This window comes from Acinonyx jubatus, chromosome C1, assembly GCF_027475565.1.
Source record: "Acinonyx jubatus isolate Ajub_Pintada_27869175 chromosome C1, VMU_Ajub_asm_v1.0, whole genome shotgun sequence".
NCBI classification, from domain to species: domain Eukaryota; kingdom Metazoa; phylum Chordata; class Mammalia; order Carnivora; family Felidae; genus Acinonyx; species Acinonyx jubatus.
The window spans coordinates 2,052,239-2,079,860 of NC_069381.1; the positions used below are offsets into that span (position 1 = coordinate 2,052,239).

Sequence of the window (27,622 nt, forward strand, 5' to 3'; positions counted from 1 at the left end):
TGTCCCCGCGCTCCAGCACGCACCCCATGTGAAAACCGAGCCCGCTCTCCAGAAGGTTCAGTGACCAGGAACGGGGGCGCCAGAACAGCGCAGGATGTCTGTCTGAGGGGGAAGTTGCTGCCTGGGGTCAGTGACTTTCTGTAAGACCGTGAACCCAAAACCTGAAACAAACCAGAAAACCTTCCTATGACTTAAACCTGTCACGAAAACCAGCATCAGCCGTCTCATGAGTTAGCAAATGTTTATTTTAAATAAAAATCAGTTTCATACCATACATATTTACAGGAATGCTATACAAAAGTAAAAGCCGGTCATTTCATCTGGGCCACTGTTGGGGAGCACCCCCCGCCCCCCAGAAGCCCCGCACCTTCCCCATAGCTGCCACGTGCCGCGGTGTTCTCTCGTCTCGGCCGGGCCCGGGCACTCGCAGGTCCTACGTGTGGTCACCTGGCCGTCCAAAGGCCGTGCCAACCCTGTCCTCGGTTTCCAGGAAACACAGGCAGAAGTGGTCCTTACTGAGGAGGGCCAGTGAGTCCCCGTTTAAATGCCAGCACAGAGAAAGCACCTGAAAGTCACCTGGAGAAAGAGAGGCAGCCGGAGGGTGAAAGGGTGAGGCCAGGGTCCCAGGGTGAGCGCGGCCCCAAATCCTGTAGCCGAAGGACAGGCCTGGAGAGACCCAGCTGCAGCCCCAAAGCTCAACTCGGGTGGGCATCTCTGTGTCCCGTGAGAGCTCGGAGCGGTGGACCCCCACCCGGTGTGTGATGCCGGGGACCGGCCTGAGGTCTCCCCGGATGTGCCCAGAGGGACTCCGACCGTACACCCGAGGCGGTCGCCCACATGAGCCACGGTGCCCAGGTCGGCTGGGAGGGACTCATCTGTTAGGGTTCTGCCTACAGCCGGTCACAAGCGCCACTGCGCTCACCTTCCCCAGGCACCTGCACGGACACGCAGCCCGCTGGCGACCACAGGTACACCTTGCCGCCTCCCGTGCAGATGGCCAGCCGGGGCTGCTGCGGGTCCCACTGGAAGGAGCGCACGGGGGACAGCTGCTCCAGCACCACGAAGAGCCTCAGCTTCTGAATGTCCCAGATCCAGACGGCGTTCGGGACACTGTCTGAGGAGGGAAGACGTGGACACCCTGCTTCAGTGTCCCCGCCTGAGATGCACGCTGGGGGGGCAGGCCACAAGCCTCGTGGACGTGGCTGCTCCGGTGTCTACGAGCCGGACGGTCCCCCCGCCCAGGCTTAGAGCCCACAAGGGCGGGTTTGGCGGTTTTTACAGCCCTCAAAACACGTGAGCCCCCTTCCCGCACGAAACGGGCCATGGCTGTGGTGGCGCCCGGACCCTGCTCTTCACCCGATGGCAAGCAGCGGGCGGAGGCGCCAAGACACCGTGCCTCCGGAAGCTTCTGTGGGCACAGCGTCCTGGCAGGAGGACGCGACATGCCGGAGGCCCGTCACCGGGGTTTCGCTCACCCGGTCTTCATGCCTGGGCACCGGAGGAAACGGGGAGGGGCATGGCCCGCGAGCGCGGCCACTGACCGCTTCTCGTCGCCAGGAAGTAGCTGTCCGGGCTGAAGGCCAGCGCTCCGATGCCGATTTTCGGGTTCGCTCTGTCGGCAACAGGCTTCAGGGTCTGTAAGGAGACTGGCACGGAGGCGATCTCATCTAGAACACAGAAAGGGAGGGGACAGGAGCCGCTGGCCTCGTCCACTCAGTTCAGACGGAAGGAAGAGGACTTCGCGTTAACCCACGGAGGCAAGATTCTATGGAAACAGGCTTAAGGGGACCCGGCCACGGCACTGGAGCCCGTGTTGCGGGTCAGCGCGCCAGGTGCCCCCGTGGCGGGGTCTGTGTAGCGGAGAGACCACGTGTGAGCGGGCAGGGGTGTGGCAACTCCGTGCCTTCCCCTCGGTTTTGCCATACACCTAAACTGCTCTAAAAAACTTAAGAAAAACAAAAAGCCATTATAAAACTCACGGCAAAAGGCGGTAAGGTGATGATGGAACGCCAGGTGAGCGGGTGTGCTGGCTGTGTCCCTCCCCCACCCCGCCTCCGTCCGGGGTGCTTACTGAGCGGGACTGGGCCGCGGACACCACACGACCCGGGGGCTGCTCTCCCACCTCCTGTACCTCGTTAGCCCACCGTACCGATGCCGGGACTGAGGCACAGGCCACCTGCCCAGGACCCGCGGCCAGTTCCGCAGCCCCACCCCCTCTGGCTCCTCCAAGGGCATCTTACTGTTCCTTAAAGAACCACCTGCAGGGCGCCGCCTGTCACACTGGGACCGCCAGCCCTCCCGACGCGACGGAACCCCCCCCCTCCCCCCCATCAGGCGAGTCTAGTGACCTGCAGGTGGGAGGACACAAGCCGGGAGGTGTTGCTGGCAAACGAGGGAGCAACCCCGCCCCCCCCCAACTGCTCACACTTGGTCTCCGCAGGGGAGGCCACGCCGGCCGCTGCTCTGGGCGGGGGGAAGGCCAGGCGGCCCGGCGCCAGCCGCGGAGTCTTCTCGGCTTCCTTGTACACGACCTGGAAGACACGACGGTCCTGCCACCACCACCGCCCGCACATGACACGCAGGAGCAGAGGTGGTGACGCACCGGGTAGTGGTGATGCTGGACCTCGACGTGAGGCGCTGCCGTTCCCGGTGACGGACACGGAGACGCCGGGCCACCGGCGCCCACTCCGCCGCGGGGGCGCCCGGCGTGGGTCCCACCCCAAGCCCCACCCGAGCCCGCCCCTCGGGGGAGTGGCCTGTGCTGGCTGCGGGTTCGTACGCGCCCAACCGACCGCTCGCCAGTGAGGACACAAGCGTCTCAGTGGTGCCAAGTGACAGACGCAGGTCCTGGGAACGAGGGGACATCTGTGTCCCGAAGCCTGATGGGCCCATGAGGCCGAGGCGGTGAGGCAGCCCGGCTGCCCCCTGGCCTCAGAACGAGCTCGAGCTGCAGGCCGGGAGGGCCGAGCAAACCCTTCGCGGCCCACGTGGTTGGCCTGCTCGGCCTCGGCCTCCCACAACCATGGATGGCTTCACGGGCCTGCACCTCCAGCCAGGTCCCACCTCAGGACCTCCGCCCCAGCCTCGCCTCCCCAGCTGTCCCCTCCCCCTCCCCTCCCCTTCCACACGGCTACCTGCAGCCCTACTCCTGGTGGCCTCCCTCATATTTCCCACGTGTGGGACAGCTCCCCAAGGTTGGGGTCTGTCTGTCCCCTGCTAAAAAGGACACACATGCCCGCCTCAGGCCCTTTGTACTTCCTGTTCTTGCTGCCAGAACTGCTCCTCCCTCCGATGCCGTATCACTTCTTCCTGGCCCCTGACCCCGTGACCGTCCCTGCCTGCCCCAGGGACACCTGCCCCCCACTTCTCAGGTCTGCTTCTCCAGCCCCAAACGCCCGGTGCTTGTGGGTGAGGGACCCTGGGTACTCTGCCGAGGGCAGGAACAGACCTGAGAGTGACCCACCTGGGGAGTGGGGAGGGCAGGGCAAGGACACCACCTCGGATCCTTTGGGAATTGGTCGAGTCGAACATTTGAAATGTTACCGTAACGGAAGTTTCTGGTGATGTGAGTACCGACATCATCATGAATAATGTAAAGTGAAAAAAGACTTTTTCTACCTCCCTTCTCCAAATGTGGCTCAAATAGAAACCTGCATTCCAGGGAGGGAGGAAGATGGCGGCGAAGGACGACGCTGGGCTCAGCGCGTCCTGCTGATCGCTTAGATTCTACCCACATTTGCCTAATTTACCCCGATAACCACGAGAAGACTAGCAGAACAGACTCTCCGGAGCCAAGCGCAGACGACAGGCCCACGGAAGAAGGTAGGAAGGGCGGAGGGGCGGTGCACGCTCCACAGACTGGCGGGAGGGAGCTGGGGCGGTGGAGGGGCAGCCAGCCCGCCCGGCAAGGCAGAGCCCCCGAGTGTGGCTGGCAAAAGCGGAGGGGCCGGACGGGGTGTGTTCTGTCAGCCAGTGAGACTTAACATCTGGAAGGTTATAAGCTAACAGCTCTGCTCGGAGAACGGGAGGGCCGGAGGACAACGGGAGGGAGCGTTGTTGAGCCCCGGACGACAGAGCGCAGCTTGGCGGGGAACAAAGGCGCTGGGAAGCGCCTTCTCCCTCGCCCACCCCCCAGCCAAAATCCCAAAGGGAACCAGTTCCTGTCACGGAACTTGCTTGCACCGCGCCAACACCCAACGCTGTGCTTCTGCGGATCCATCCCTCCGACGGGTCGGCCTCCCTCCCGGTGCCGCAGGGCTCCTCCTGAAGCGGATCACCGAAGGAAAAGCGAGCTGAGCCTGCTCCTCCCACCCCTGTGCACCTTGCGGATCCACCCCAGCTAATACGCCAGATCCCATCGAAGCAGCACCACAAGCCTGGCAGTGTGCAAGTAGCCCGGACAGGGGCCACGCCACTCCACAGGGAGTCCTGCCCCTGGGAGAGGGGGAGATAAGGTACCCACCGGTCTGACTGTGGCCCCAGCGGTGGGCTGGGGACAGACAGCGGCTCTGACTGCGGCCCCGCCCACCAACGCAAGTTACTCCAGACAGCACGGGGGGGGGAAGTGCCCTGCAGATCCGCGCCACCCCAGGGACGATCCAAAATGACGAAACGCAGGAATCCTCCTCAAAAGAAACTCCAGAAAACAGCGACAGCTAACGAACTGATCAAAAACGATTTAAGCAATACAGCAGAAAGTGAATTTAGAATAATAGTCATAAAATTAATCGCTGGGCTTGAAAACAGTATAGAGGACAGCAGAGAATCTATTGCTACAGAGATCAAGGGACTAAGGAACAGTCAGGAGGAGCTAAAAATGCTATAAATGAGCTGCAAAATAAAATGGAGGCGACCACAGCTCGGATTGAAGAGGCAGAGGAGAGAACAGGTGAATTGGAAGATAAAATTATGGAAAAAGAGGGAGCTAAGAAAAAGAGAGATAAAAAAAATCCAGGAGTATGAGGGGAGACTTAGAGAACTAAGTGACACAATTAAATGTAATAACATATGTATAATTGGGATTCCACAGGTGGAAGAGAGAGGGAAAGGTGCTGAAGACATACTTGAAGAAATCATAGCTGAGAACTTCCCTGATCTGGGGAAGGAAAAAGGCACTGAAATCCAAGAGGCACAGAGAACTCCCTTCAGATGTAACTTGAATCGATCTTCTGCACAATATATCATAGTGAAACTGACAAAATACAAGGACAAAGAGAGAATTCTGAAAGCAGCTAGGGATAAACGGGCCTTAACGTACAAAGGTAGACACATAAGGGTAGCAGCAGACCTATCTACTGCAACTTGGCAGGCCAGACAGGAATGGCAGGAAATCTTCAATGTGATGAACAGGAAAAATAATGCAGCCAAGAATCCTTTACCCAGCAAGTCTGTCATTCAAAATAGAAGGAGAAATAAAGGTTTCCTCAAACAAACAAAAACTGAAGGAACTCATCATCACTAAACGAGCTCTACAAGAGACCCTAAGGGGGACTCTGTGAATGAAATGTTGCAAGGACCACAAAGGACCAGAGACACCATTACAAGCATGAAATCTCTAGATAACATAATAACTCTAAACCCATATCTTTCCATAACAACACTGAATGTAAACGGACTAAATGCGCCAATCAAAAGACATAGGGTATCAGAATGGATAAAAAAAAACAAGACCCATCGATTTGCTGTCTACAAGAGACTCATTTTAGACCTGAGGACACCTTCAGATTGAAAGTGAGGGGATGGAGAACTATCTATCATGCTACTGGAAGTCAAAAGAAAGCTGGAGTAGCCATACGTATATCAGACAAACTAGACTTCAAATTAAAGGCTGTAACAAGAGATGAAGAAGGGCATTATATAATCATTATAGGGTCTATCCATCAGGAAGAGCTAACAATTATAAATGTCTATGCACCGAATACGGGAGCCCCCAAATATATAAAACAATTAATCAAAAACATAAGCAACCTTATTGATAAGAATGTGGTAATTGCAGGGGACTTTAATACTCCATTTACAACGTTAGACAGATCATCTAGACACAGGATCAATAAAAAAACAAGGGCCCTGAATGATACACTGGATCAGATGGACTTGATAGATATATTTAGAACTCTGCATCCCAAAGCAACAGAATATACTTTCTTCTCGAGTGCACATGGAACCTTCTCCAAGATAGATCACATACTGGGTCACAAAACAGCCCTTCATAAGTATACAAGAATTGAGATCATACCATGCATACTTTCAGACCACAATGCTCTGAAGCTTGAAATCAACAACAGGAAAACATCTGGAAAACCTCCAAAAGCATGGAGGTTAAAGAACACCCTACTAAAGAATGAATGGGTCAACCTGGCAATTAGAGAAGAAATTAAAAAATATATGGAAACAAATGAAAATGAAAATACAACAATCCAAACACTTTGGGATGCAGCAAAGGTAGTCCTGAGAGGAAAATACATTGCAATCCAGGCTTATCTCAAGAAACAAGAAAAATCCCAACTACAAAATCTAACAGCGCACCTAAAGGAAATAGAAGCAGAACAGCAAAGACACCCCAAATCCAGCAGAAGAAGGGAAATAATAAAGATCAGAGCAGAAATAAACAATATAGAATCTAAAAAAACTGTAGAGCAGATCAATGAAACCAAGAGTTGGTTTTTTGAAAAAATAAACAAAATTGATAAACCTCTAGCCAGGCTTCTCAAAAAGAAAAGGGAGATGACCCAAATAGATAAAATCATGAATGAAAATGGAATTATTACAACCAATCCCTCAGAAATACAAGCAATTATCAGGGAATACTATGAAAAATTACATGCCAACAAACTGGACAACCTGGGAGAAATGGACACATTCCTAAACACGCACACACTTCCAAAACGCAATCAGGAGGAAATAAAAAGCTTGAACAGACCCATAACCAGCGAAGAAATTGAATCAGTTATCCAAAATCTCCCAACAAATAACAGTCCAGGACCAGATGGCTTCCCAGGGGAATTCTACCAGACATTTAAAGCAGAGATAATACCTATCCTTCTCAAGCTGTTCCAAAAAATAGAAAGGGAAGGAAAACTTCCAGACTCATTCTATGAAGCCAGCATTACTTTGATTCCTAAACCAGACAGAGACCCAGTAAAAAAAGAGAACTACAGGCCAATATCCCTGATGAATATGGATGCAAAATTCTCAATAAGATACTAGCAAATCGAATTCAAAAGCAAATAAAAAGAATTATTCACCATGATCAAGTGGGATTCATTCCAGGGCTGCAGGGCTGGTTCAACATTCGCAAATCAATCAATGTGATACATCACATTAATAAAAGAAAAGATAAGAACCATATGATCATGTCAATCGATGCAGAAAAAGCATTTGACAAAATTCAGCATCCTTTCTTAATAAAAACCCTCGAGAAAGTCGGGATAGAAGGAACATACCTTAAACAGCATAAAAGCCATTTATGAAAAGCCCACAGCTAGTATCATCCTCAATGGGGAAAAACTGAGAGCTTTTTCCCTGAGATCAGGAACATGACAGGGATGTCCACTCTCACCGCTGTTGTTTAACACAGTGTTGGAAGTGCTAGCATCAGCAATCAGACAACAAAAGGAAATCAAAGGCATCAAAATTGGCAAAGATGAAGTCAAGCTTTCACTCTTTGCAGATGACATATTGTACATGGAAAACCTGACAGACTCCATCAAAAGTCTGCTACAACTGATACATGAATTCATCAAAGTCGCAGGATACAAAATCAATGTACAGAAATCAGTTGCATTCTTCTACGCTAATAATGAGGCAACAGAAAGACAAATAAAGAAACTGATCCCATTCACAACTGCACCAAGAAGCATAAAATACCTAGGAATAAACCTAACCAAAGATGTAAAAGATCTGTATGCTGAAAGCTACAGAAACCTTATGAAGGAAATTGAAGAAGTTACAAAGAAATGGAAAAACATTCCGTGCTCATGGACTGAAAGAATAAATATTGTTAAAATGTCAATACTACCCAAAGCCATCTACACATTCAATGCAATCCCAATCAAAATTGCACCAGCATTCTTCTTGAAGCTAGAACAAGCAATCCTAAAATTTGTATGGAACCACAAAAGATCCCGAATAAGGCAAAGTAATACTGAAGAAGAAAATCAAAGCAGGAGGCATCACAATCCCAGACTTTAGCCTCTGCTACAAAGCTGTAATCATCAGGATAGCATGGTATCGGCACAAAAACAGACACATAGGGGCGCCTGGGTGGCTCAGTCGGTTGGGCGTCCGACTTCGGCTCAGGTCATGATCTCGCGGTCTGTGAACCCAAGCCCCGCGTCGGGCTCTGTGCTGACAGCTCGGAGCCTGGAGCCTGTTTCGGATTCTGTGTCTCCCTCTCTCTCTGACCCTCCCCTGCTCATGCTCTGTCTCTCTCTGTCTCAAAAATAAATAAATGTTAAAAAACAAAAACAAAAAACAAAAACAGACACATAGACCAATGGAATAGAACAGAAACCCCAGAACTAGACCCACAAAAATATGGCCAGCTAATCTTTGACAAAGCAGGAAAGAACATCCAATGGAAAAAAGACAGTCTCTTTAACAAATGGTGCTGGGAGAACTGGACAGCAACATGCAGAAGGATGAAACTAGACCACTTTCTCACACCATTCACAAAAACAAACTCAAAATGGATGAAGGACCTGAATGTGAGACAGGAAACCATCAAAACCCTAGAGGAGAAAGCAGGGAAAAACCTCTCTGACTTCAGCCGCAGCAATTTCTTACTTGACACATCCCCAAAGGCAAGGGAATTAAAAGCAAAAACGAACTACTGGGACCTCATGAAGATAAAAAGCTTCTGCACAGCAAAGGAAACAATCAACAAAACTAAAAGGCAACCAACGGAATGGGAAAAGATATTTGCAAATGACACACTGGACAAAGGGCTAGTATCCAAATCTATAAAGAACTCACCAAACTCCACACCCGAAAAACAAATAATCCAGTGAAGAAATGGACAGAAGACATGAATAGACACTTCTCTAAAGAAGACATCCAGATGGCCAACGGGCACATGAAAAGGTGCTCAACGTCGCTCCTCATCAGGGAAATAAAAATCAAAACCACACTGAGACACCACCTCACGCCGGTCAGAGTGGCTAAAAGGAACAAATCAGGAGACTATAGATGCTGGAGAGGATGTGGAGAAATGGGAACCCTCTTGCACTGTTGGTGGGAATGCAAACTGGTGCAGCCGCTCTGGAAAACAGTGTGGAGGTTCCTCAGAAAATTAAAAATAGACCTACCCTATGACCCAGCAATAGCACTGCTAGGAATTTACCCAAGGGATCCAGGAGTGCTGATGCAGAGGGGCACTTGTGCCCCAATGCTTATAGCAGCACTTTCAACAATAGCCAAATTATGGACAGAGCCTAAATGTCCATCAACTGACGAATGGATAAAGAAGATGTGGTTTATATATACAATGAAATACTACGTGGCAATGAGAAAGAATGAAATCTGGCCCTTTGTAGCAACATGGATGGAACTGGAGAGTGTTATGCTAAGTGAAATAAGCCATACAGAGAAAGACAGATACCGTATGTTTTCACTCTTATGTGGATCCTGAGAAACTTAACAGAAGACCAGGGGGGAGGAGAAGGGGGGAAAAATGGTTAGAGAGGGAGGGAGCCAAAACATAAGAGACTTCTAAAAGCTGAGAACAAACTGAGGGTTTATGGGGGGTGGGAGGGAGGGGAAAGTGGGTGATGGGCACTGAGGAGGGCACCTGTTGGGATGAGCCCTGGGTGTTGTATGGAAAGCAAGTTGACAATAAATTTCAAAAAAAAAAAAAAAGGAAGGAAGGGAAGGGAGGGGAGGGGAGGGGAGGGGGATGCATTCCAGACTTACTATTTTGGGATTGTTAATGGTGGCTGGGTGCCCGAACTCTGTGATCATTTTCCAAGTCACGTGATTAAGGATGCGCACCTAAGGGGAGAGAGTGCGCGTGAGAGCCCCTGGCGGGCGCCGTGCCCGCAGCATCTCCACGTGTGCTACTGGGTCTCACCTTCCCGTCATAGCTTCCGATGGCCAGGAACTGACTGCTGGGGCTCCAGGCCACAGACTTGATGCCCAGGGACCACTCGTAGGCACAGTACGCGGACAAGAGCCGGCCGTCCAAGGAGTAGAGCAGGACCTTGTACTGCGGGAGACAGTGCAGATGTTGACGCTCACCCTGACCGGAGCATGGGGGGGGTGGAATGGGGACACAGCCGATGGCCAGCGGGAGGTCAGAAGGAAGACCGGTGGAGCGGGACAGGCCCTCCCGCAGAGGGGACAGTGGGGACCTTGGCCACAAACGTAAGGACTCGCTGGTCAAACGGCTGGGCTTGGCATCGGAGCCTGGTGAGCCGACCGAGCCTCCACATTCAGAAAGCGTCAGGTAAACACAGGTCAAAGCACCCCAACACACAGGGTCTGCCTGGTCACCCTGCATACCTCCAGGCAGGTGTCCCACACTGCCAGCACACAGCCGTTTGGGGCCCACTCAATCCCTGCGAGGTCCTGGGTCTCTGTGTCAAAGTGCTTCCAAAGCAAGACAGGGAAACATTAAATTCGAAAGTGTTTTCTTGAACAAATACACATTTTATCACTGACGTTGGGAACACGTTTCGTATTTAATTTCCTCGTACAGAAATGGACAATGTCTCCAGCCCTGTCCTTCCGTCGTTAAAATCCTGCCTGAGCACTCAGGAGGCCCCAGGCGGGCCAGCACGCGGCCGGAGCCCACCGGGCAGGACAGTGCCCCAGCACCGCTGGCTGTGACGCAGCTCCCGCCGCCTGGCACCACCCCCCCCCCCGCCCCCGCCCCCGCCTCCCTCCCCCTTCCCGCCTGGCTCGGCCTCACTCCTGGAAGATCAGCTCGGGCGAGATCCCGCCAGGACACCCCGTGCCCAGGTCGATGGGGCCGCCTCCGTGCTCTGGCAAGGAGGGGCACTGCCAGTCCGAAGGCCTTTCCGCACCCACCCGGCCCCTGGAGCTGAGCCCGGCCAGGGGAGGAGGGCCCCGCGCACCCGGCCGGGGCCCCTGGAGGCTGGCCCAGAGCAGACCCTCCAGGGGCAGCAGCCCCTGGGCGAACCGCCCGGCCCTAACAAGAGGACAGCGGCTCACGCCAATGGCCTGTGGCCGCCCCGCTCACCGGCAGCCCCCCTCCCCCCCCCCCCCCCCCCCCCCGGGACCCGCCCGCCAGGAGATGGCGCTGCCGCGTCCTCTCCCAAAGGTGCCCGGGGCCTCAGAGACGCGAGGCGTCAGCTGCCCCCGCCCCGCGGCCGGCAGCGCACCCCCTACCCGCAGGAGCTGCCAGTCGCTGCAGACAAAGACGCTCACGTGGTCCTGGCAGTCGCGCCGCTCCGCCAGCGCCATGTAGCGGCCGTCCCGGGTAAAGGAGACCCCTGGCGGGAGGAGAGGGACACCCCGCTGCAGCCCCAGGGAGCGGGGAGGAACCAGAGGCAGGGGTCACGGTGAGGGACCGGCGGGGCGGAGAGCGAGACCGCGGCCTCGGTGCAGCAGCCCAGGCACCCCACCTGCCCCCCCGCGCCCCCCACCGACCGGCAAGGGATCTGACGGAAAACCGCAGGAACCGGGCCCCCGAAGAACCACAAAGTGTCACTGAAAATGCAGCTCCTGACGGATCGTCGTTTTTGGAGCACAAATCGTAGGGAGCTCAGCCAGCTTGTCAGCTTCTCATCACACCCAGTTTTACTTTTTTAAAAGAATATCTTATTTACTTTTGAGACCGAGAGAAAGCAACAGCTGGGGGGGGGGGGCGGTGGCAGAGAGAGCGGGAGACGGGAACCGAAGCGGACTCCGCCCCCGACAGCACAGAGCCCCACGTGGGGCTTGAACCTGGGAGCGCAGAGATCACCAGCTGAGCCCAAGGCGGACCCTCAGCCGGCCGACTGAGCCACGCAGGCCCCCAACTTCCTACGTGTACTTTTGAATTACTCGGGAGAAGAAAACGTAAGGTCGGAGTTTAGAAATAAGCTTTGGTTGAAAACGTGAAACCGTATTTTCCGTTCTGTGTTAGTCGCAAGGCCCCAGGCCCCAGCTCACACTTCGTGAGCCACAAGAACACACAAGGCGCTGCTGTCTGCACCTATCGCGGCAACTTCACGATTCAGGGATGGGCACCCCACTCGCTCTCCGCGGTCCAACCGAGTCCCGCGGTGGCCGGCTGGGCGGGGTGGCCGCCCTCTCCCCGGCACAGAGACCACAGAGCTGGCCAACAGAAGTCTGGAGGCTTGAAGTGCAGAACTGGGGGGGGGGGGGGGGGGGGGGGGAGGGGGGCAGGTCCTGGGACACACATCAACCGGAGGGACCTGATCCCCAGTCCTACGACAGGAAGGGAACCGCACGTAAAGCCTACTCCTCTGAGGTCCTTTAAACCACTGTGGCTCTATCTTGAAAGGGGAGCCCTTGTCCTCGGGAGACACACACGGAACTATTCACAGAGACGCATCAGCTGGTCTGGGGCGCAGAGAAAGAAGCTGGCCACACGCTGATAAGCCGCTGAGACTACTGTGCCCGTAAATTTTCCGTATTAAAAAAGTGTCCCTCTCCCCCACCCCCCCCACCCCCCCCCCACCCCCGGGCCCTGAACAAAAACAACAAAGAAACAGCTTTCACATCAGCTTCGGCCGACTCACCCTGCTGACAGGCTTTGGGGTATTTGATGTAAGACACGGACTTTGTGCACAAGGACCAGACAGTTATCCGCAGCTGTCGAGGAGAAGGGGAAAGAGAAACGGTGCCGGCTTAGCAGCTGGGAAGACGGCGGTTAAGTCATAGACAGGCATCAGTGACCCAGTAAGAGGTTTACTGCAGAAGTGAGAACAGCAGTTGCTGCTGGGTGTCCCCCCCCCACCCCAGTCTCCCTCCTTTAATTTCATGCTCCTGGTGTTTGGTTTTCTTTTTGTAACAGTATCGCGTGAGCAGCACAAAGTCGAATGTAAGTGCATTTAGTTTAAAATTTCAAAGTAACTGCGGTTTTCGTCTCGTAACAAACGTGCAGACGCCGGCAGGCAAGCTGTCCAGGACGCTGGGTGTCCCGGGGACTGAGCGAGGTCAACCTGCTTGGTCCTCTGCCTCCGCAGACTCGTGAGCAGGAGGTGGGGGCAGAAGGGCCCGCGCGGTGGCCTCGCTGCACGGCTGCTTCCCCACAGGGTTTCTGGGGGTGACTGCTCTGTCAGCCGGCCGGCCCCTCCTCTCCCGCCCGCGTGCCTGGCGGGGTGGTCACGGACACCCGTCCCCAGGAAGAGCCCCACAGTATAGCTTTAAAGCGTTCAAACACCCGTCTACATTTACATCTAATATTGAGGTTCTATGACCCCCTAGATCCCATTAGAGTTTAAAAGGGAATAACCAGAATTTCTTAACCCCGATTCCTAGTTTTGTTTCTAAAAACTGTCTCCGTGCCCTTCCCGTTGGCTGACGTGGCAGTTCACTACTTGACGAGCGTCCAACAGCTGACTCTGAACAAGGACAATGCTGGAAAACACACTGACCTGGTTTCCAGATTTACTGTGAAGTACAATAATCAGAGAGTATGCTGTTCGCACAACGCGAGGCTCATAGGTCAGTGGAACAAGACAGAATCCGGAAACAGACCTGCACACACACAGGCAACGGGTTTTTGACAGAAGCGCGAGTGGAAAAGATCTAAACTCAAAATAGGTCCTATGTCTACACTTAGGAGCCCACACCATAAAACTTGTAGAAGAAAACAGAATAAACTCTTTTTGGATCTTGGGTTGGGTGGGGATTTCTTTAGATGCACAAAACATAAAAAAAACACACAAAAAACCAAAAAACCAAAAACCTGATCCGTCAGACTCCATTAAAAGGAAACACTTCTGCTCTTTAAAAGAAGCTGCTAACTAACTGAGAGGGCAACCTGGAGGAGGAAAACACTTGCCAGGCGCGTGTCTAGGAAAGGACTGCATCCAGAACACAGTAGAAGAAACTTCACAGTTGAGTAACGTGGCTAGCCGCCCGACCAAGAAACCACCAGACAAGTCCTACGATAACGGGCATGTGACAGAGGTCTAATGGCATTAGTCATGAGGACAATGCAAACTAAAACCACAGGCAGGGGCGTCCGGGAGGCTCAGGTGGCTGGGCGTCCGACTTCAGCTCAGGTCATGATCTCTGGGTTTGGGAGATCGAGCCCCGTGTCGGGCTGTGTGCCGACAGCTAGGAGCCTGCTTGGGATTCTCTCTCTCTCTCTGTCTCTCTCTCTCTGCCTCTTCCCCACTTGTGCTCTCTGTCTCTCTCTTTCTCAAAATAAATAAACTTAAAACAAAAACAAAAACAAAAAACCACAGGGAGACACCACGACACAAGACTGACTACAGCAGAAAACCGCACTGATGCGTGCCGAGGGTCGTGAGAGTGTAGACACCTGAGCTCCAACCTGGGGGGGCAGCCACGTTGGAGAGCAGCTGGCAGTTTCCTGAAGCGCTCCGCATGTGCCCCCCTGGCACCCCCTCCTAGGGATTTACCCAAGTCAAATGACGTGCGTCCCAGCAGCTCGTCCCGGACGGCGCCCACGGGAAAGCGCCCACGGCCTGCCAGATGGTGGACGGAAAGCAGATGCCGTGTCCCCGTGCCACGGAATGGCGCCCGGCCACGAGGGACCGCCACTGATACCCTCAGTGACAGCACAGCGCTGAGTGACAGAGGCCAAACACAGAGCCCCCCACGCCACGTGGCCCCACCGACCGAGAAGCAGGCAGTGGCCATCCGGGAGCAGCTGCGGGCGCGGACGGGGCTGTCCACGTCCTGGCTGAGCTGCGCGCCTCAAGGGGTGAATGGTGCTCGTCGGTGGTTTTAACTGGCGTTGTGGACACGTAAGAAAAAGGTTTTCGGCTTATTTTTTTTTGAGGCAGCTACGGGCTGTTTACAACACAGACAGACACTGAAATTTAAGGACACGGGAAGGTGGCAAAGTAACAGGAGTGAAAAAGAAAAACCACGAGAGCCACAGGCTAGGCGAACAGCTGACAGAACAGGTTTGTGAGGCAAAAAGATCCACGAGGGACCACGAACGATGAGTTACAATCAAGGCTCCACTGGCCGTGAGGACATAACATCCTCAGTCCGAGCGCAGCTGGTAACAGCACCTCACAAGTACAGTAAACAAACCAACACCACAAGGGCAACGGGAGGGGGCAGCCCCACAGACACCGACACGCTACAAACCCGGGGACGTAAGCAGTGTGGCACGGCAAACCGGCGTGCCAACAGCGGAAGAGGAAGGAAAATCGGAAATTTTATGCAAACATAAAGAAATTCAGTTCTTGATAAACGTCGTTGGGAAAAACATAGACGTGGATCTCTTCCTCACACCACACAGTCCACAGGAACCTGAAGCGCATATTAATCAAGTGTGCGAGAGTGTGCATGTGTGTAAAACAAGGTATGAAAGCACTCAACCTCACTAATAGTCAGGAAACAAGTAAAACCACAATGCACTTCCTCTGTAGCTCCACTGGCCTGGCAGCTACCTATCTATCACCTATCTATCTATCTATCTACTTATTTTTGAGAGAGACAGAGACAGAATGCGAGTGGGTTAGGGGCAGAGAGAGAGGGAGACCCAGAATCCGAAGCAGGCTCCAGGGTCCGAGCTGTCAGCACAGAGCCCGACGCGGGGCTCAAACTCACAAACCGAGAGATCATGACCCGAGCTGAGGTTGGACGCTCAACCGACAGAGCCACCCCCGTGGCCCCGAAGTTGTTTTTTAAAGTTAGATTCATGCTGGGGCACCTGGCTGGCTCAGTTGGGGAAGTATGTGACTCGCGATCTCCGTGTTGTGAGTTCAAGCCCCATGTTGGATGTAGAGATTACTTAAATAAAAATAAAACTTTAAAAAATAATAATAGTAAATAAAATTAGACTCGTGTTGTCAGGAACTTGAATGAACTTAGAAGGAAATTAGAATTTCACTCATTTTTCTTTTTTTATGTTTATTTAATTTTGGGAGAGACAGAGTGCTAGCAGCAGAGGGGCAGAGAGAGAGTGGGGGGTGGGGAGGAGACCGAATCCGAAGCAGGCTCCAGGCTCTGAGCTGTCAGCACAAAGCCTGACTCGGGGCTCGAACCCACGAACTGTGAGGTTATGACCTGAGCCAAAGTCAGACGCTTAACCGACTGAGCCCCCCAGGCGCCCCAGGACTGGCAGTCAGTTTAAATCCCGATAAAAAGCTTTGGAAAGTCGAATGCCATCTACTATAAGCAGGCAGTCCCCCAGGCTACCCCCGACAGGGTGCCTCAATATAGGTCACGTACAATATACTCCCGGCACCGTGGCCCCTACCCCCTTGAACACCGGCAGCAGCAGAGGGCAGACGGGTGTGCCGTGACTTCCCCTGCGAGGAACAGCCGAGTGAGCCACACCTTCCAGACGGACGAACACCGAGGGCAAAGAGAACCACCCGGGAACACAGAGGACGAACTCACGTCAGCAAACTGGAAACAGATGCAAAGCAAGCAACAGTGTATACGCTCGTTGTGCATGCGCACACGTGTGCGCGCGCACACACACACACACGCACACACACACACACGACCCAAAGGGAAGCAAGAACGGGTTAACACAGAACCCAGGGTCCGTCCCGCCTCTGTGGGGCATGCAGGCAGCCCTGCTCTGGGCCTCGGGGGTGGGGTGGGGCACACAGTGCTTCACCCTCGGGGACCCTGTGCAAAGGGCCTGTCACATTCGTGTACGGGAGGCAGGGAGGCCCTGGCACACGCCCGTCTGGACACTGGATTCTGGCCCCAAGAATTCTAATCACGGAGACTGTCGGGTGAGGCCGTATAAACAGTTCAACACGTCTGAAAACTTCCAAGTTGCAAACGTCTTTAAAAGGCCAACATGTGCAGCTCTGGGTCTCGGTCCACTTTCTGTCTGACTCCGGATTTCAGCTCAGGTCATGATCTCGCGTGAGATCGAGCCTCTCACTGGGCTCTGCACCAAGCATATGGAGCCTGCTCAAGATTCTCTCTCCCTCCCTCCCTCTCTCTCTGCCCCCACCCCCACTCTCTCTCAAATTAAAAATGAATGAATGGGGGCGCCTGGGTGGCTCAGTCGGTTGAGCGTCCGACTCCAGCTCAGGTCATGATCTCGCGGCTCGTGGGTTCGGGCCCCGCGTCGGGCTCTGTGCTGACAGCTCGGAGCCTGGAGCCTGGAGCCTGCTTTGGATTCTGTGTCGTCCTCTCTCTCTGCCGCTAAGCCACTCGCATTCTGTCTCTGTCTCTCTCAGAAATAAATAAACATTAAAAAAATAAATAAATAAAATAAAATAAAATATAAAAAAAAAATGAATGAATGAATGAAAAGTCACCATGTGCACCGCAAGGAAACCAAGTGCCCTGCGTCCTGCTCAGTCTCCGACAGCCTGTATGAGCAGACGCCACATCAAAAGCGGGTCTTAAACCGAAACAGAAGGTACGTGAAGCCACACGGCCGTCTGAGGCGGCCGACTCAGCCGCCCCCTCACGGCTGGACACAGACCTTCTCCCACATGATGCCAACTTGAAAAAGACCCGATGATGACATCCCTCAGGGTCGCCCGGCACCCTCACGGCTGGGCACAGACACTCGCCCTCACCACACGCATGCACTGTCCCCTCTGCAGCCTGGGGCGGGGCTCCTGCAGGGCACCAGGCAGCCCAGGCCTGGGGGTTCGGCCCACACGCTGGGTCATGACGCCCCCTCAAAAGGCACATCGTTAACGGGATCTGCGCATTTTTCTGTCTTTGAAAACAACACTGCTGACACCAAAGACCTTCTACCCCAACACCTTATATGTGCAAATTCCCTAACTTTGGGGGGGGGGGAGCCCCAGCGAGGCTCGGACAGGACGCAGCAGCGACCGGTGGTCACAGGTCAGGCATCTTAAAGATGTAAAGTCGATCGTAGTGAATTCATCTTCTACCCCCGAAGTAAAGGAACTGTTTAATTCTTAAATCCTGTCATTTAAAACCCACGTTACTTTTCCTTAAATTTGGGCAGAAAGATCATATAACAACCGTGTCGACCTAAGACACACATCTTTCTCCGTCTCTCCCTCTCTCCCCATATATGTATATACATATCTGAAAGATACACATCGTTCTCCAAAATTCACCCGCCTGGCCGCTACCCAGCAATTTCCGGAGAAAGGCGCGAGGAGTCACCCTCCTCCGCTCGACGACGCGTGCCCGGGGCCTTTGCACTTACGTGGAACTCGGTTGTGTTGAGGATGTGGCGGCCGTCGGGGCTCCAGCAGGAGGCCACCAGCCCGGCCGAGCCCTCGTCGATCCTGCAGTGCCACTCCGGCTGCTCCAGGGACCACACCTGGATTCGCAACGGACAGAAACGCAGACCCACAACACATGAGCGCACGCGCGTCAAGCGGGAAAACAGCCGGTTCAACGGCACACGGTCAGGACACAGGGCGCGTTTCCACATCCGCCACGAGGCAGGGCTGGAGCCGGACCGCGGCACAAAAGCCACGCTCCCGGGGGACTTCACAGTGGTGGTTTTAAAGCCCTTCGCCAGCCCTCCAAGCTCCTTCGGGGAAACTTCAGATCTGCTAGAAACGCATCTTCGCACTTCCCCAAACCCATGAGGCCCAAGCTTCTAGACAGCTGTCTGCGGACACTTCCTCTTACTGAATTCTACCTGATGACACATTAAGGCTAGTTAAGTGTTTTCCTGTTTTCAAAGTACTTAAGCTATTAGGGAACCGTTATAATTTTAAGACGAAACCGGCTTGAGCCACCTCGCCTTTTTTCTCAAACTACAAGGGCACAGAAGAGGCTGCCCCTTCCCGGTTACCCTCAGGCAAGAGCCCCTGGCTCGGAGCCCCGCGGACGGCGCACCTGAACCTGTCCCCGCTTGTACATGGCGCACAGGATGAAGAGGGAGTCCGCCGACCACTCGATGTGCTGGATCTGGTCCAGGCACGTGTACAGGTGAAGGATCTGGAGGGTGTGCACATCCCGGACCACTACGCGGTACTGGACGCAAGAAGCCTAAAAACGGGGGGGAAAAAAAAGCCCTTGATGGTCTAACAGTCTAAGGGAAGGGAGCTCAGGAGCCGGTGCTCCCCTCCGTCCAGGAATTCTAGCTCCCTCTGTCCTTCCGGATGTATTTCCTGCCTGGACGGCCTCATGTTCACAGACTGTCACCCCCTCTAAGGATAAGGGTTCACGAAAAGACAAGGTTGAAATACACAAACTAGGTGTTGACGTTGCTCCAGGATAAGACATTCTGTTAAAACTCTCTACTAGGTCATTTTTTACTTTCTGACTCGCGTCTTAAAAACTAAAGCAGGACACAGCGTGGGACCAGCTCTTCTGTGAACTAAGCCAGCACTCTGCTGCTTTAACCACCGGCAGACAAGGCACAGGGAGTGCGGACGGGGGCCTCAGGGTCCTTGGTGAGAAGGACCACGGAGACATAAGGACGAGGCAACAGAAAATACGTATTTGTCCCTGCCCCCAGGCCCTGGCACAGGACTCCTCGAGTCCTTGAAACGTCCTGGGTGGTAGGAGCGTCTTTTGTTCTAACGAGGCAACTCTAAGTGGGCTCCTGGCCACCAGAAATACCAGCCATGATTAGAAGCTTGGAATGTTCAGTCCCACTCCCCCTTCTCCAGAGAGTGGAGAGGGGCTGGAAGCGGAGTTAATAATTCATCACGAGGAATCCTCTGTAAAATGCCAACAGGGCAGTGTTCAGAGAGCTCCAGGCCGGTGAACACAGGCACACAGGGCAGGTGACGCACCCACCCCCACGGGGACAGCGGCTCCTGCACTCGGGACCCTCCTGGACCTTGTCTTCTGGATCTCTTCACCTGGCTGTTCACCTGGATCCTCTCTGGTCTCCTTTAGCACAAGTGTCTGAGTTCTGTGAGCCACGCTGGCAAATCAGCCGAACCCGAGGAGGGGGCTGTGGGAGCCTCTGACTGGTGGCCCAGGCAGACGGAAGTTGTGGGGAGCTCGAGGACCCGCAGCTCTGGCTGGAATCTGAAGTGGGGGGCACAGGGGCGCGTGGGGGGCACAGCTGGTGAAGCACCCGCCTTTGGCTCACGTCACGATCTCACGCTTCAGGAGTTCCAGCCCCACATCGGGCTCACTGCTGTCAGCACAGAGCCCGCTGCAGATCCTGCCCCCCTCTCTGCCGCGCCCCTGCTCATGCTCTTTCTCTATCTCTCAAAAATGAAAAAAAAATAAAATAAAATAAACAAGAAAATAAACATTAAAAAAAAATGCAGCGGGTGGGCGGTCCACCTCGGGTCTCCAGGGGGACGGTGCCAGAATCGAGCTGTGTGGCACCCGCTGGTGTCCTGGGGGCTTGTGTGCTGTGACACACCCCCAGCTCCTGCAAGTGTCAGCAGTGCGGCGAGTGTAACAGCAGCCGCGGGACAGCAGAGGCGAGGAGCAGCAGCAGGCTGACGCTTTCCTGACACAGGAGGGGACGCAGGGAGGTTTCTCTTCCACTGCGGGGACTTATTCTGAGTACTGACCGTGAAGATGTTTAAGCGTTAATCCTGTTTTCTTGAAGAGGCAGTCTGTGTCCACCTTTGTTAATAATATCCATATCTAAGCAAATTATTTGGGTCTACTCATCTGATTTTAGATTATATTATAGTTTAAAAATCAAGAACTGGTTTTAAAAAAATTTTTTTTTTAATGTTTAGTTTTGAGAGAGGGAGAGAGGGAGAGTGAGCGAGCAGTGGAAGGGCAGAGAGAGAGAGGAAGATAGAGAATCCGAAGCAGCTCCAGGCTCTGAGCTGTCAGCACAGAGCCCAAAACTGGGCTCGAACTCATACACCCCGAGATCATGACCTGAGCCAAAGTCAGATGCTTAACTGACTGGGCCACCCAGGCACCCCAAGAACTGATTTTTAAATGTTAATTGCTTCGTTTTTATCAAGATCAAACTCAATTATTGGTTTGTGTTTTACAAACCTTTTCCTTTCCTTTTCCAAACCTTCCTTTTCCTTTTGAAAAAAACCTCGGGGCGCCTGGGGAGCTCCTTGTGATCTCATGGTTTGTGAGGGAGTGTGAGTTCTGTGAGTTTGAGCCGTGGGCTCCATGACGCTGACAAGGAGCCTGCTTGGGATTCTCTCTCTCCCTCTCCCTCCCCCCCCCCCCTCTCTCTCTCTCTCTCTCTCTCTCTCTCTCTCCTCTCTCTGCCCCTCCCCCACTCGTACGCTCTCACTCTCAAAAATAAAGTTTAAAAAACACACCTCATGAGTCTTCCTTGTAAAAAGGAGAAGGGGAGGGTAACTTCAGGTGAGAACATGTGTCACATTGTAGCTTTGTCATCAGTTACAATGAGCTCCTTAAGACAGGGAGTATGTGTCCTGGCATGGAAAAACCATGATCAGATCTGTTGCAAGATATTAAAAACGGCAACACAGACCTACTTTCTTCAGGATTTAGGATAGAGCTTCGAAGAACAAGACTCCAGTAACACCATATTTCCACCAGGGTGGAGAAGCCAAAAAAAAAAAAAAAAGGCACCAAAACGAAGCAAAGGAACATAGTCTCTCTCTTTATAATTCACTGGAATTTTCATAGACGATTTTTTTAAACAACGAATTTATGGGGAGCACTTCAAAAAATACGCAACGGTTTCTGGGGGTGAACTTGAAGCTGAAGACATCGTGTATCTCTCAGCAGAATGCTAATTTATGTATTTAGGATAATACCTCCACAAAGGAGTTCCAGTTTCAAAGAGCTGCACAAAGAACAGGAATGTTCAGGTTCAAACTGAAAAGAAGTCAGGAAGCATCGGTGAGTTAACATACAGAACTAAACAGACACACTCTCTCTCTTTTTTTTTTTTTTTTAACAGACACACTTTCTATAAGGCTGATCTTTTCCTGAATGGACTTCCAGTGCCAATCATACCGCCAGGTCCCGAGGATACACACTGATGATGCTGGTGTGTTTCCTGCACAGACTGGCTCAGCGATTTCAGCAGCATTTGGTCGCCCCCCCCCCCCCGGATGAACAGCTCGAATCCCAATCGTTCGAATAAACAGCAGTGCGGACGACTGGACTCATCCGGGCAGAGACTGCTGGTTATTTCAATCGCTTATTTGCCATATGGTGGGGGGCGGGGAGGACTAGTAAAGACAGTCGCTGCACCAAGTTACAGCCAACAGAACTAGGCATGTCCCCCCATGTGTCAAAATTACAACAACGAGCTGATATCCTCTGTACCCTCAAATGTGTGACGACAACACTGCCATTACCTGCCTCTGACAGATGGAAACTGGGGTGTAGGGAGGCTGGCACCTGCCCACACCCCATTCCCCCGGGGCCCCTGCTTGGGGCATCTGTCAAGTCCCCAGCTCCGGTGTCCGCCCGGGTCACGTGCCCTGGGTCCCCTGCTCCAGGGCGCCTGCCTCTGTGTCCGCCCGGGGCCCCCGTCCGAGTCCCCAGCCCAGGGTCCCCTGCCTCGGGTGTCAGCCGGGGTCACGTGCCCTGGGTCCCCAGCCTCGGGTGTCAGCCCGGGGCCCCTGCTTGAGGCCCGCACCGGCGGCCCCCCCAAGCTGCCCCCTCCTCCCGGGCCCCGCGGCCGCTCACCAGGTACTTGCCGTCCGGGGAGAACTTGCAGAGCAGGCCGGAGAGCTTGAACACCTCGGAGAAGTTCATGGCGGCCTCCGACCCCCGGCCCCGGGCGCTCCACTCCAGCCGGGTCTGCGGCAACCGCCAACACCGCGGCCGGAAGTGACGGAGGGCGGAAGCACCTCGCAGCCTATCAGAGCCCCGGGTGCCCGCGCGGCATTGTGGGGCTTGTAGTTCGCGCGTTCCCGCGCCGCCGCGCTTCTCGCCACCAAGACGATCCGCCCCCCAGCGAGGGTTGACACCGAAAACGCGGGACGCGCGCTCAAGTTGAATTTCAGGCAAACAACGAATCATTTTTGTGGGAAAATGCTCTCAGATACTGTATGGGACAAACACCAAAAAAGTACCCGCTTATCTGAACTTCAAATGTAAACGGGCGACCTGTGTGTCCGCTTACGTTTGAGTGTTTATACTTACACGTGAATACGCTTAGATGTTAACTACGTTTACGGACACCTACGCGCTTCTATCTAAATACGTAATAGTGTATATACACACATTGTATGTTATACACGGTGAATAAGTACGTATTCGTTTTCTGGGTTTTTTTCTTTTCTTTTTTCTTTCTTTTTGGCTGAATTGGGCAACCCTGCCTGCAGGGAGGCCCTCGCCTCCCCTCGGGCACTACGCAGATCTGGGGAGAATGCCTTTGGCGTTTGCACCCGCGCGGAGGAGAGGGAGAGCGCAGGGCGCGACCTGGGACCTGCCCACGCAGGACGGCGCGCGCCTGTGTCAGCGCGGGTTTTGCGCACCTTGCTGGCGCCCCCGCGAGTGCCTTGTCCTCTCGCCCTCTGGGAACCCCTGGTCCTCTTCCCCCGAAGGAGGCTTGCCCCATGACCCGACCAGGCCCTGCCAGAGCCTCCGCAGTCTACCGGGGCCGGCGGACCCAGACACTCACGCTCGCCCCTCCCTTCTGAGAACCCAGACCCAGCCTGGGCCCTCCCCACACCTCTGTGCTCACAGCCCCAGGCCTGCAGCCTGCCGACGTCCCCCGCCACCCCCTTTTGGAACACACGGGCGGGCAGGGGGTGCGTGCAAGCGTCCAGCTAGGCGGTACCACAGCTCCATCCGTCTTTGTGTCTCCAGCCCCCGCGAATCTAAACCAGTGGGTGAGCAGTAAAGGTGTGTGGAAGTGAGCCAGGTCCGCCAGGGGAACGCGGACCCAGGCGGCCAGAGAACCCAGTTTGCACCAGCCCGGCTCGTACGCAGTTCCACAGGCGACACTGACACGAGGGTCACGCGAGCCTGGGGACGCCGGTTCGGAGGCCGATAACGGGTCCCGAGAGCACCGGAACGCAGTTCACGGCAGGTGCACGCCGCGAGAGCCTGTCCAAACGTGTCCTGCGGGTCGGGTTCTCTGGCCAAGGACCCGCCCAGAGTGGGTCCAGACCCGTGGAGCCGTGGGTGACACCGGTCCGAGGGAAGACTCGGTGTCTGAGGCCGGTGTCTGAGCGTAGAGAGCAATTCCGAGTGTACGATCCACGTGTCGCCGCGGACGCCCACGCGCACCTGCGCGAAGAAGAGAAACCAGCGCTGGGGGGCGGCAGGCGGCAGCCAGGGGAGGGAGGGAGCAGGGTGCGCGCCGCGACCTGGGAGTGTCGTCACCAGATCCTCCCCAGGGGCCAAGGGACACAACCTCCGCCCAGGATGAGTGTGGGCTGGGGCCAGACAGTCGTTCCCAGAGGGTCCCCCCGGATCCGCAATGCCGAGCGGGGCCGGGGAGCGGCCGTGACCTCGGCTCGGTGTCAGTATAGATGGCGCGCCCTCCTCAGAGTCTCACTGGAGCCCACGGGCGCAAACGGCCCCACCCAGTCCCCTCGCCCTGGGACCGCGCCCCTCACCCCTGCTCCCGGCAGCGAGGGCGGACACTCCGAGGACCAGGACGGCTCTTCCCCTGCTCCCGGGGGTCTGAGCGCCCCGCGCACGGAGGAGCCCAGCGCCGGTGGGGGCGGGAGGGCCGCCCGGGGTGTCGGGAAAATGCGGCGTCTGGGGGGGTGGGGTGGGGCGGGGGGAGCAAGGCGTCTGGACGCGGAGCCTGCTTGGCTGCCCGCCCTCGTTCCCGCGCGCCCTCGCCCGCGGCCCCGAAGCTGGCCGAGGGTCGCGGTCCCCATCTCGCCTGCGTCCGGCCCGGGGTAGGCGGCCCAACGGGCTCCGCAGGGACGACGCGCGCCAAAAGGCGGCGGGAAGGAGGCGGGGCAGAGCGCGCCCGGGACCCCGACTCGCATGCGGCCAGCTGGGGGGGCGGGGCGCCGGCGGCCACCTCGGCCTCGGCCCGGCCCCGCCGCCCGCGCTCCTCCCGCCGCGCTGAGCGGCCCGCGCTGCCTTCCCGCCCGGCCGGCGGCGCCAGGCGCTAACTTCCGCGGCCGCCCCTGCCCGCGGCGCCTCCCCTCCGCGCGCGCATATAACCCGCCTGGGCCGCCCGTGCCCGCCGTGCACCCACTGCCGGGCCGGCTCCGGCGTCGATGCCCCCGGGCTCCGACTGCACCAGGTAGGAAGCGCCGCGAGCCCGCGCGAGGGGGCCTGGGCGTGGCGCCGCGCGGCCTGCGGGGGCCGGAGCGCGGGGCTGGGGGGCACACGGGCTCAGAAGCTAGGGGTTGCGAGGAGGGGGCGAGCGTGCAGGAGCTGGGAGAGAGGATGACGTGGGGCACCCCTCCGGGGTCCGACCGGCCCCTGGGACGCCGCGCGGGTGGCAGGGAAGTGGCCGGAGTTCAGCCCGCGAGGAGATGGGGGGAGGGGGGGGCTGCCAGCAGTGGCTCTGGGGGGAGGAACAGCGTCGCTGGGATTCCCGGAGGGCCTACCTCCAGCTGACCCCTCTCCACCCCAGCGTCTGAGGGGAGGCTCCGAAGGTGACGGGGAAGAGGCCGGGTCGGAGTGCAGGTGCCGGTGGAAGTTGGTGAGCGTCCCTGTCGCTGACAAGCTCCTCCCCGCCGGTGCCCTCTCGCTCCGTCTGCACCCAAGAGGGCTGTAGAAATCCGGCCGGCCGCGTTACTCCCCACTTCCCCGAGGCTGAGACCCAGTGCTCCCCTGGACCCCGGCTCTGGGCGTGACCACCAAGCCACATCCATGGGGCCAGTCACTAAAGAGCCAGGGTGCCAGAGGGACATCTCCAGGTGGTTCCGAGCTGGCCAAGGGTGCCTGGTCTGTCTTCTGAGCCTGTTTCAGGAGGAGCAGAGTCAGGCCCCCGGCCCACCCTGGGGAGCAGCTCCTCTGCCCTGGCTCCCTCGCTCCCTACCCTCCTTCCCTCGCATCCACTGTCCTTTCAGCCTTTGGAGGGAGGGAGCTATCGTTACCTTCTTACTCAGCTTGCATTTTTGTCTGGTCCCTAACCGGATATGCAGAAAGTGTGCACATGGCTACATAAATAGACGGGTGACAGGTAGACCATTGTCAACCAGCAAGGGACCAGGGAGACAGTGCATGGTTAACTTCTGACCGGAGATCAATCGGTCCCAACGATTGTTTATTAAATCACTGGACATTTGGGAACCGTTAGCACAATGGTTTGGTTCTGTTTGCTCTTGTTGTTGCTGTTTATTTGTATCGACTTCATAATCACCTCTGGAAGAAGAGGAGTACAGAAATGTATCGCATTCCTGGGCTGGCGTCTACTGTTAGGTCCAGCCACCCATCTTTTGATTTACCCATTAAAGATAAAAAGGCATTGCACTGAGAACAATTTGAGATTTTGCAACATGCAGATTCACGGATTGTGTGTGTGATTTTAAAAATAAGAGGCTGCGGGGCTGTGCCTGCTCAGCGGCCTGTCGGCCGGGGCTGCCGCAGGTGAGCTGGCCCGGCAGCTGGCACTTGTAGATTGTCCGCAGTGCTTATGCCCTACTCGCTGTCTTTCTAGTGAAGGCCATGGGGAACAGGGTCGTCTCCAATTTCTGAAGGGTAGCCCATGGGAAGTCCAGTCTGAGACAGAGATTAAGCAGGGGGATGTGGAAGTCAGAATGCTGGGGTTCGAATCCCCTCTCCCCAATTACAAGGCAATGCCTGTCTTTCACGAAGTGGCTCAGAAGTGATGGCGGATGGTTCCAGGTGCCACTGCACAGCTGGGAGAGCCAGGAGCCGGGGCGTGGGGGCAGCTCTGGGGCGGCCAGCAGGTCTCCCCTGGGAGGGAATGGAGTGGCTGGCATCCAGGCAGGAATCTGCCCAGGGCTTGGGCGGAGGCTGATGGCCCCAGTCAGGGGCACTGCCTCCAGGATGCCTCAGTTCGGGATTTATTTATAGAGTATGCCCCACCCACATCTGGGAGTGGATTTGTAACATTGAGCACATGCGGAGACACAGCTAGGGTGGAGGTGGAGAGCCTGAGGACATAGGGAGAGAGGCAGACATCCCCCCCCCCTTTCCGATACCTGAAAGGGAACCAACTCATCTCATGGGTGGGAGGGTGGGTGGGGGCGGCATGTTCATCCACGTGGGAGACAGTTTCGAGGGGAATTTACCCTCTAGATACTTGTATGAAAGACGTCACTTAACATGAAGTAAAATAAAATAAAATAAAATAAAATATAAAATACAAAATATAAAATAAAATATAAAATAACAATAAAATAAAACAAAATAAAATATAAAGTATAAAATAAAAAATAAAATAAAATATAAAATAAAAAAGATAAAATAAAACATAAAATAAAATATAAAATATAAAATAAAATAAAAAACATAAAATAAAACATAAAATATAAAATAAAATAGGGCGCCTGGGTGGCTCAGTTGGTTAAGCGTCCGACTTCGGCTCAGGTCATGATCTCGCGGTTCGTGGGTTCGAGCCCCACGTAGGGCTCTGTGCTGACAGCTCAGAGCCTGGAGCCTGTTTCGGATTCTGTCTCCCTCTCTCTCTGCCCCTCCCCCACTTGCACTCTGTCTCTCTCTGTCTCAAAAATAAATAAAAATTTTTAAAAATTTTAAAAATAAAAAAATAAAATAA

At 54.9% G+C, this 27,622-nt stretch overlaps 3 protein-coding genes across 6 annotated transcripts in view; 1 reads left to right on the forward strand and 2 right to left on the reverse strand.

Annotated features, from left to right (window-relative positions):
* Positions 1-224: 224 nt before the first annotated feature.
* On the reverse strand, positions 225-22,981 carry WRAP73 (WD repeat containing, antisense to TP73). Of its 4 annotated transcripts, XM_027060642.2 has the most exons (12): positions 22,645-22,900; positions 18,925-19,077; positions 18,281-18,397; positions 12,705-12,777; positions 11,347-11,450; positions 10,498-10,584; positions 10,067-10,201; positions 9,910-9,987; positions 2,426-2,531; positions 1,542-1,667; positions 923-1,114; positions 225-576 (listed from the first exon to the last, which is right to left on the reverse strand). In XM_027060642.2, exons 1-12 carry the CDS (start codon positions 22,711-22,713, stop codon positions 434-436), a joined length of 1,383 nt encoding a protein of 460 aa, XP_026916443.1. In that variant the 5' UTR covers positions 22,714-22,900; the 3' UTR covers positions 225-433. The 4 variants fall into 4 exon arrangements, with proteins under 4 accessions (XP_026916443.1, XP_053061904.1, XP_026916444.1 ...); XM_053205929.1 differs by lacking the exon at positions 9,910-9,987 and having other exon boundaries at positions 22,645-22,927; XM_053205936.1 differs by lacking the exon at positions 225-576 and having other exon boundaries at positions 975-1,114; positions 1,476-1,667; positions 22,645-22,981.
* A 244-nt stretch (positions 22,982-23,225) lies between these two features.
* On the reverse strand, positions 23,226-26,065 carry LOC128312384 (uncharacterized). The gene is made up of 2 exons (XM_053205984.1): positions 25,485-26,065; positions 23,226-24,195 (listed from the first exon to the last, which is right to left on the reverse strand). Exons 1-2 carry the CDS (start codon positions 25,788-25,790, stop codon positions 23,644-23,646), a joined length of 858 nt encoding a protein of 285 aa, XP_053061959.1. The 5' UTR covers positions 25,791-26,065; the 3' UTR covers positions 23,226-23,643.
* Positions 25,049-27,622, forward strand: part of TP73 (tumor protein p73) — a 62,444-nt gene continuing 59,870 nt past the window's right edge. Inside the window, exon 1 of the mRNA XM_027060638.2 lies at positions 25,049-25,174. The gene's annotated coding sequence lies outside the window, so the exon portion shown is untranslated. The remainder of the gene's footprint in view (positions 25,175-27,622) is intronic.

Coding starts and splice junctions, on each gene's coding strand:
- WRAP73 (XM_027060642.2), bottom strand. CDS start 22,713: ATGAACTTCTCCGAGGTGTTCAAGCTCTCCGGCCTGCTCTGCAAGTTC. Junction 10,202..10,497: donor TGTGGGACACCTGCCTGGAG/GTATGCAGGGTG, acceptor TGTCTCCCGCAG/TACAAGGTCCTGCTCTACTC. Junction 1,115..1,541: donor CTTCCTGGCGACGAGAAGCG/GTCAGTGGCCGC, acceptor TTCCCTCCTCAG/ACAGTGTCCCGAACGCCGTC.
- LOC128312384 (XM_053205984.1), bottom strand. CDS start 25,790: ATGTCCCTCTGGCACCCTGGCTCTTTAGTGACTGGCCCCATGGATGTG. Junction 24,196..25,484: donor TGGAGAGGGGTCAGCTGGAG/GTAGGCCCTCCG, acceptor TTCTTCGCGCAG/GTGCGCGTGGGCGTCCGCGG.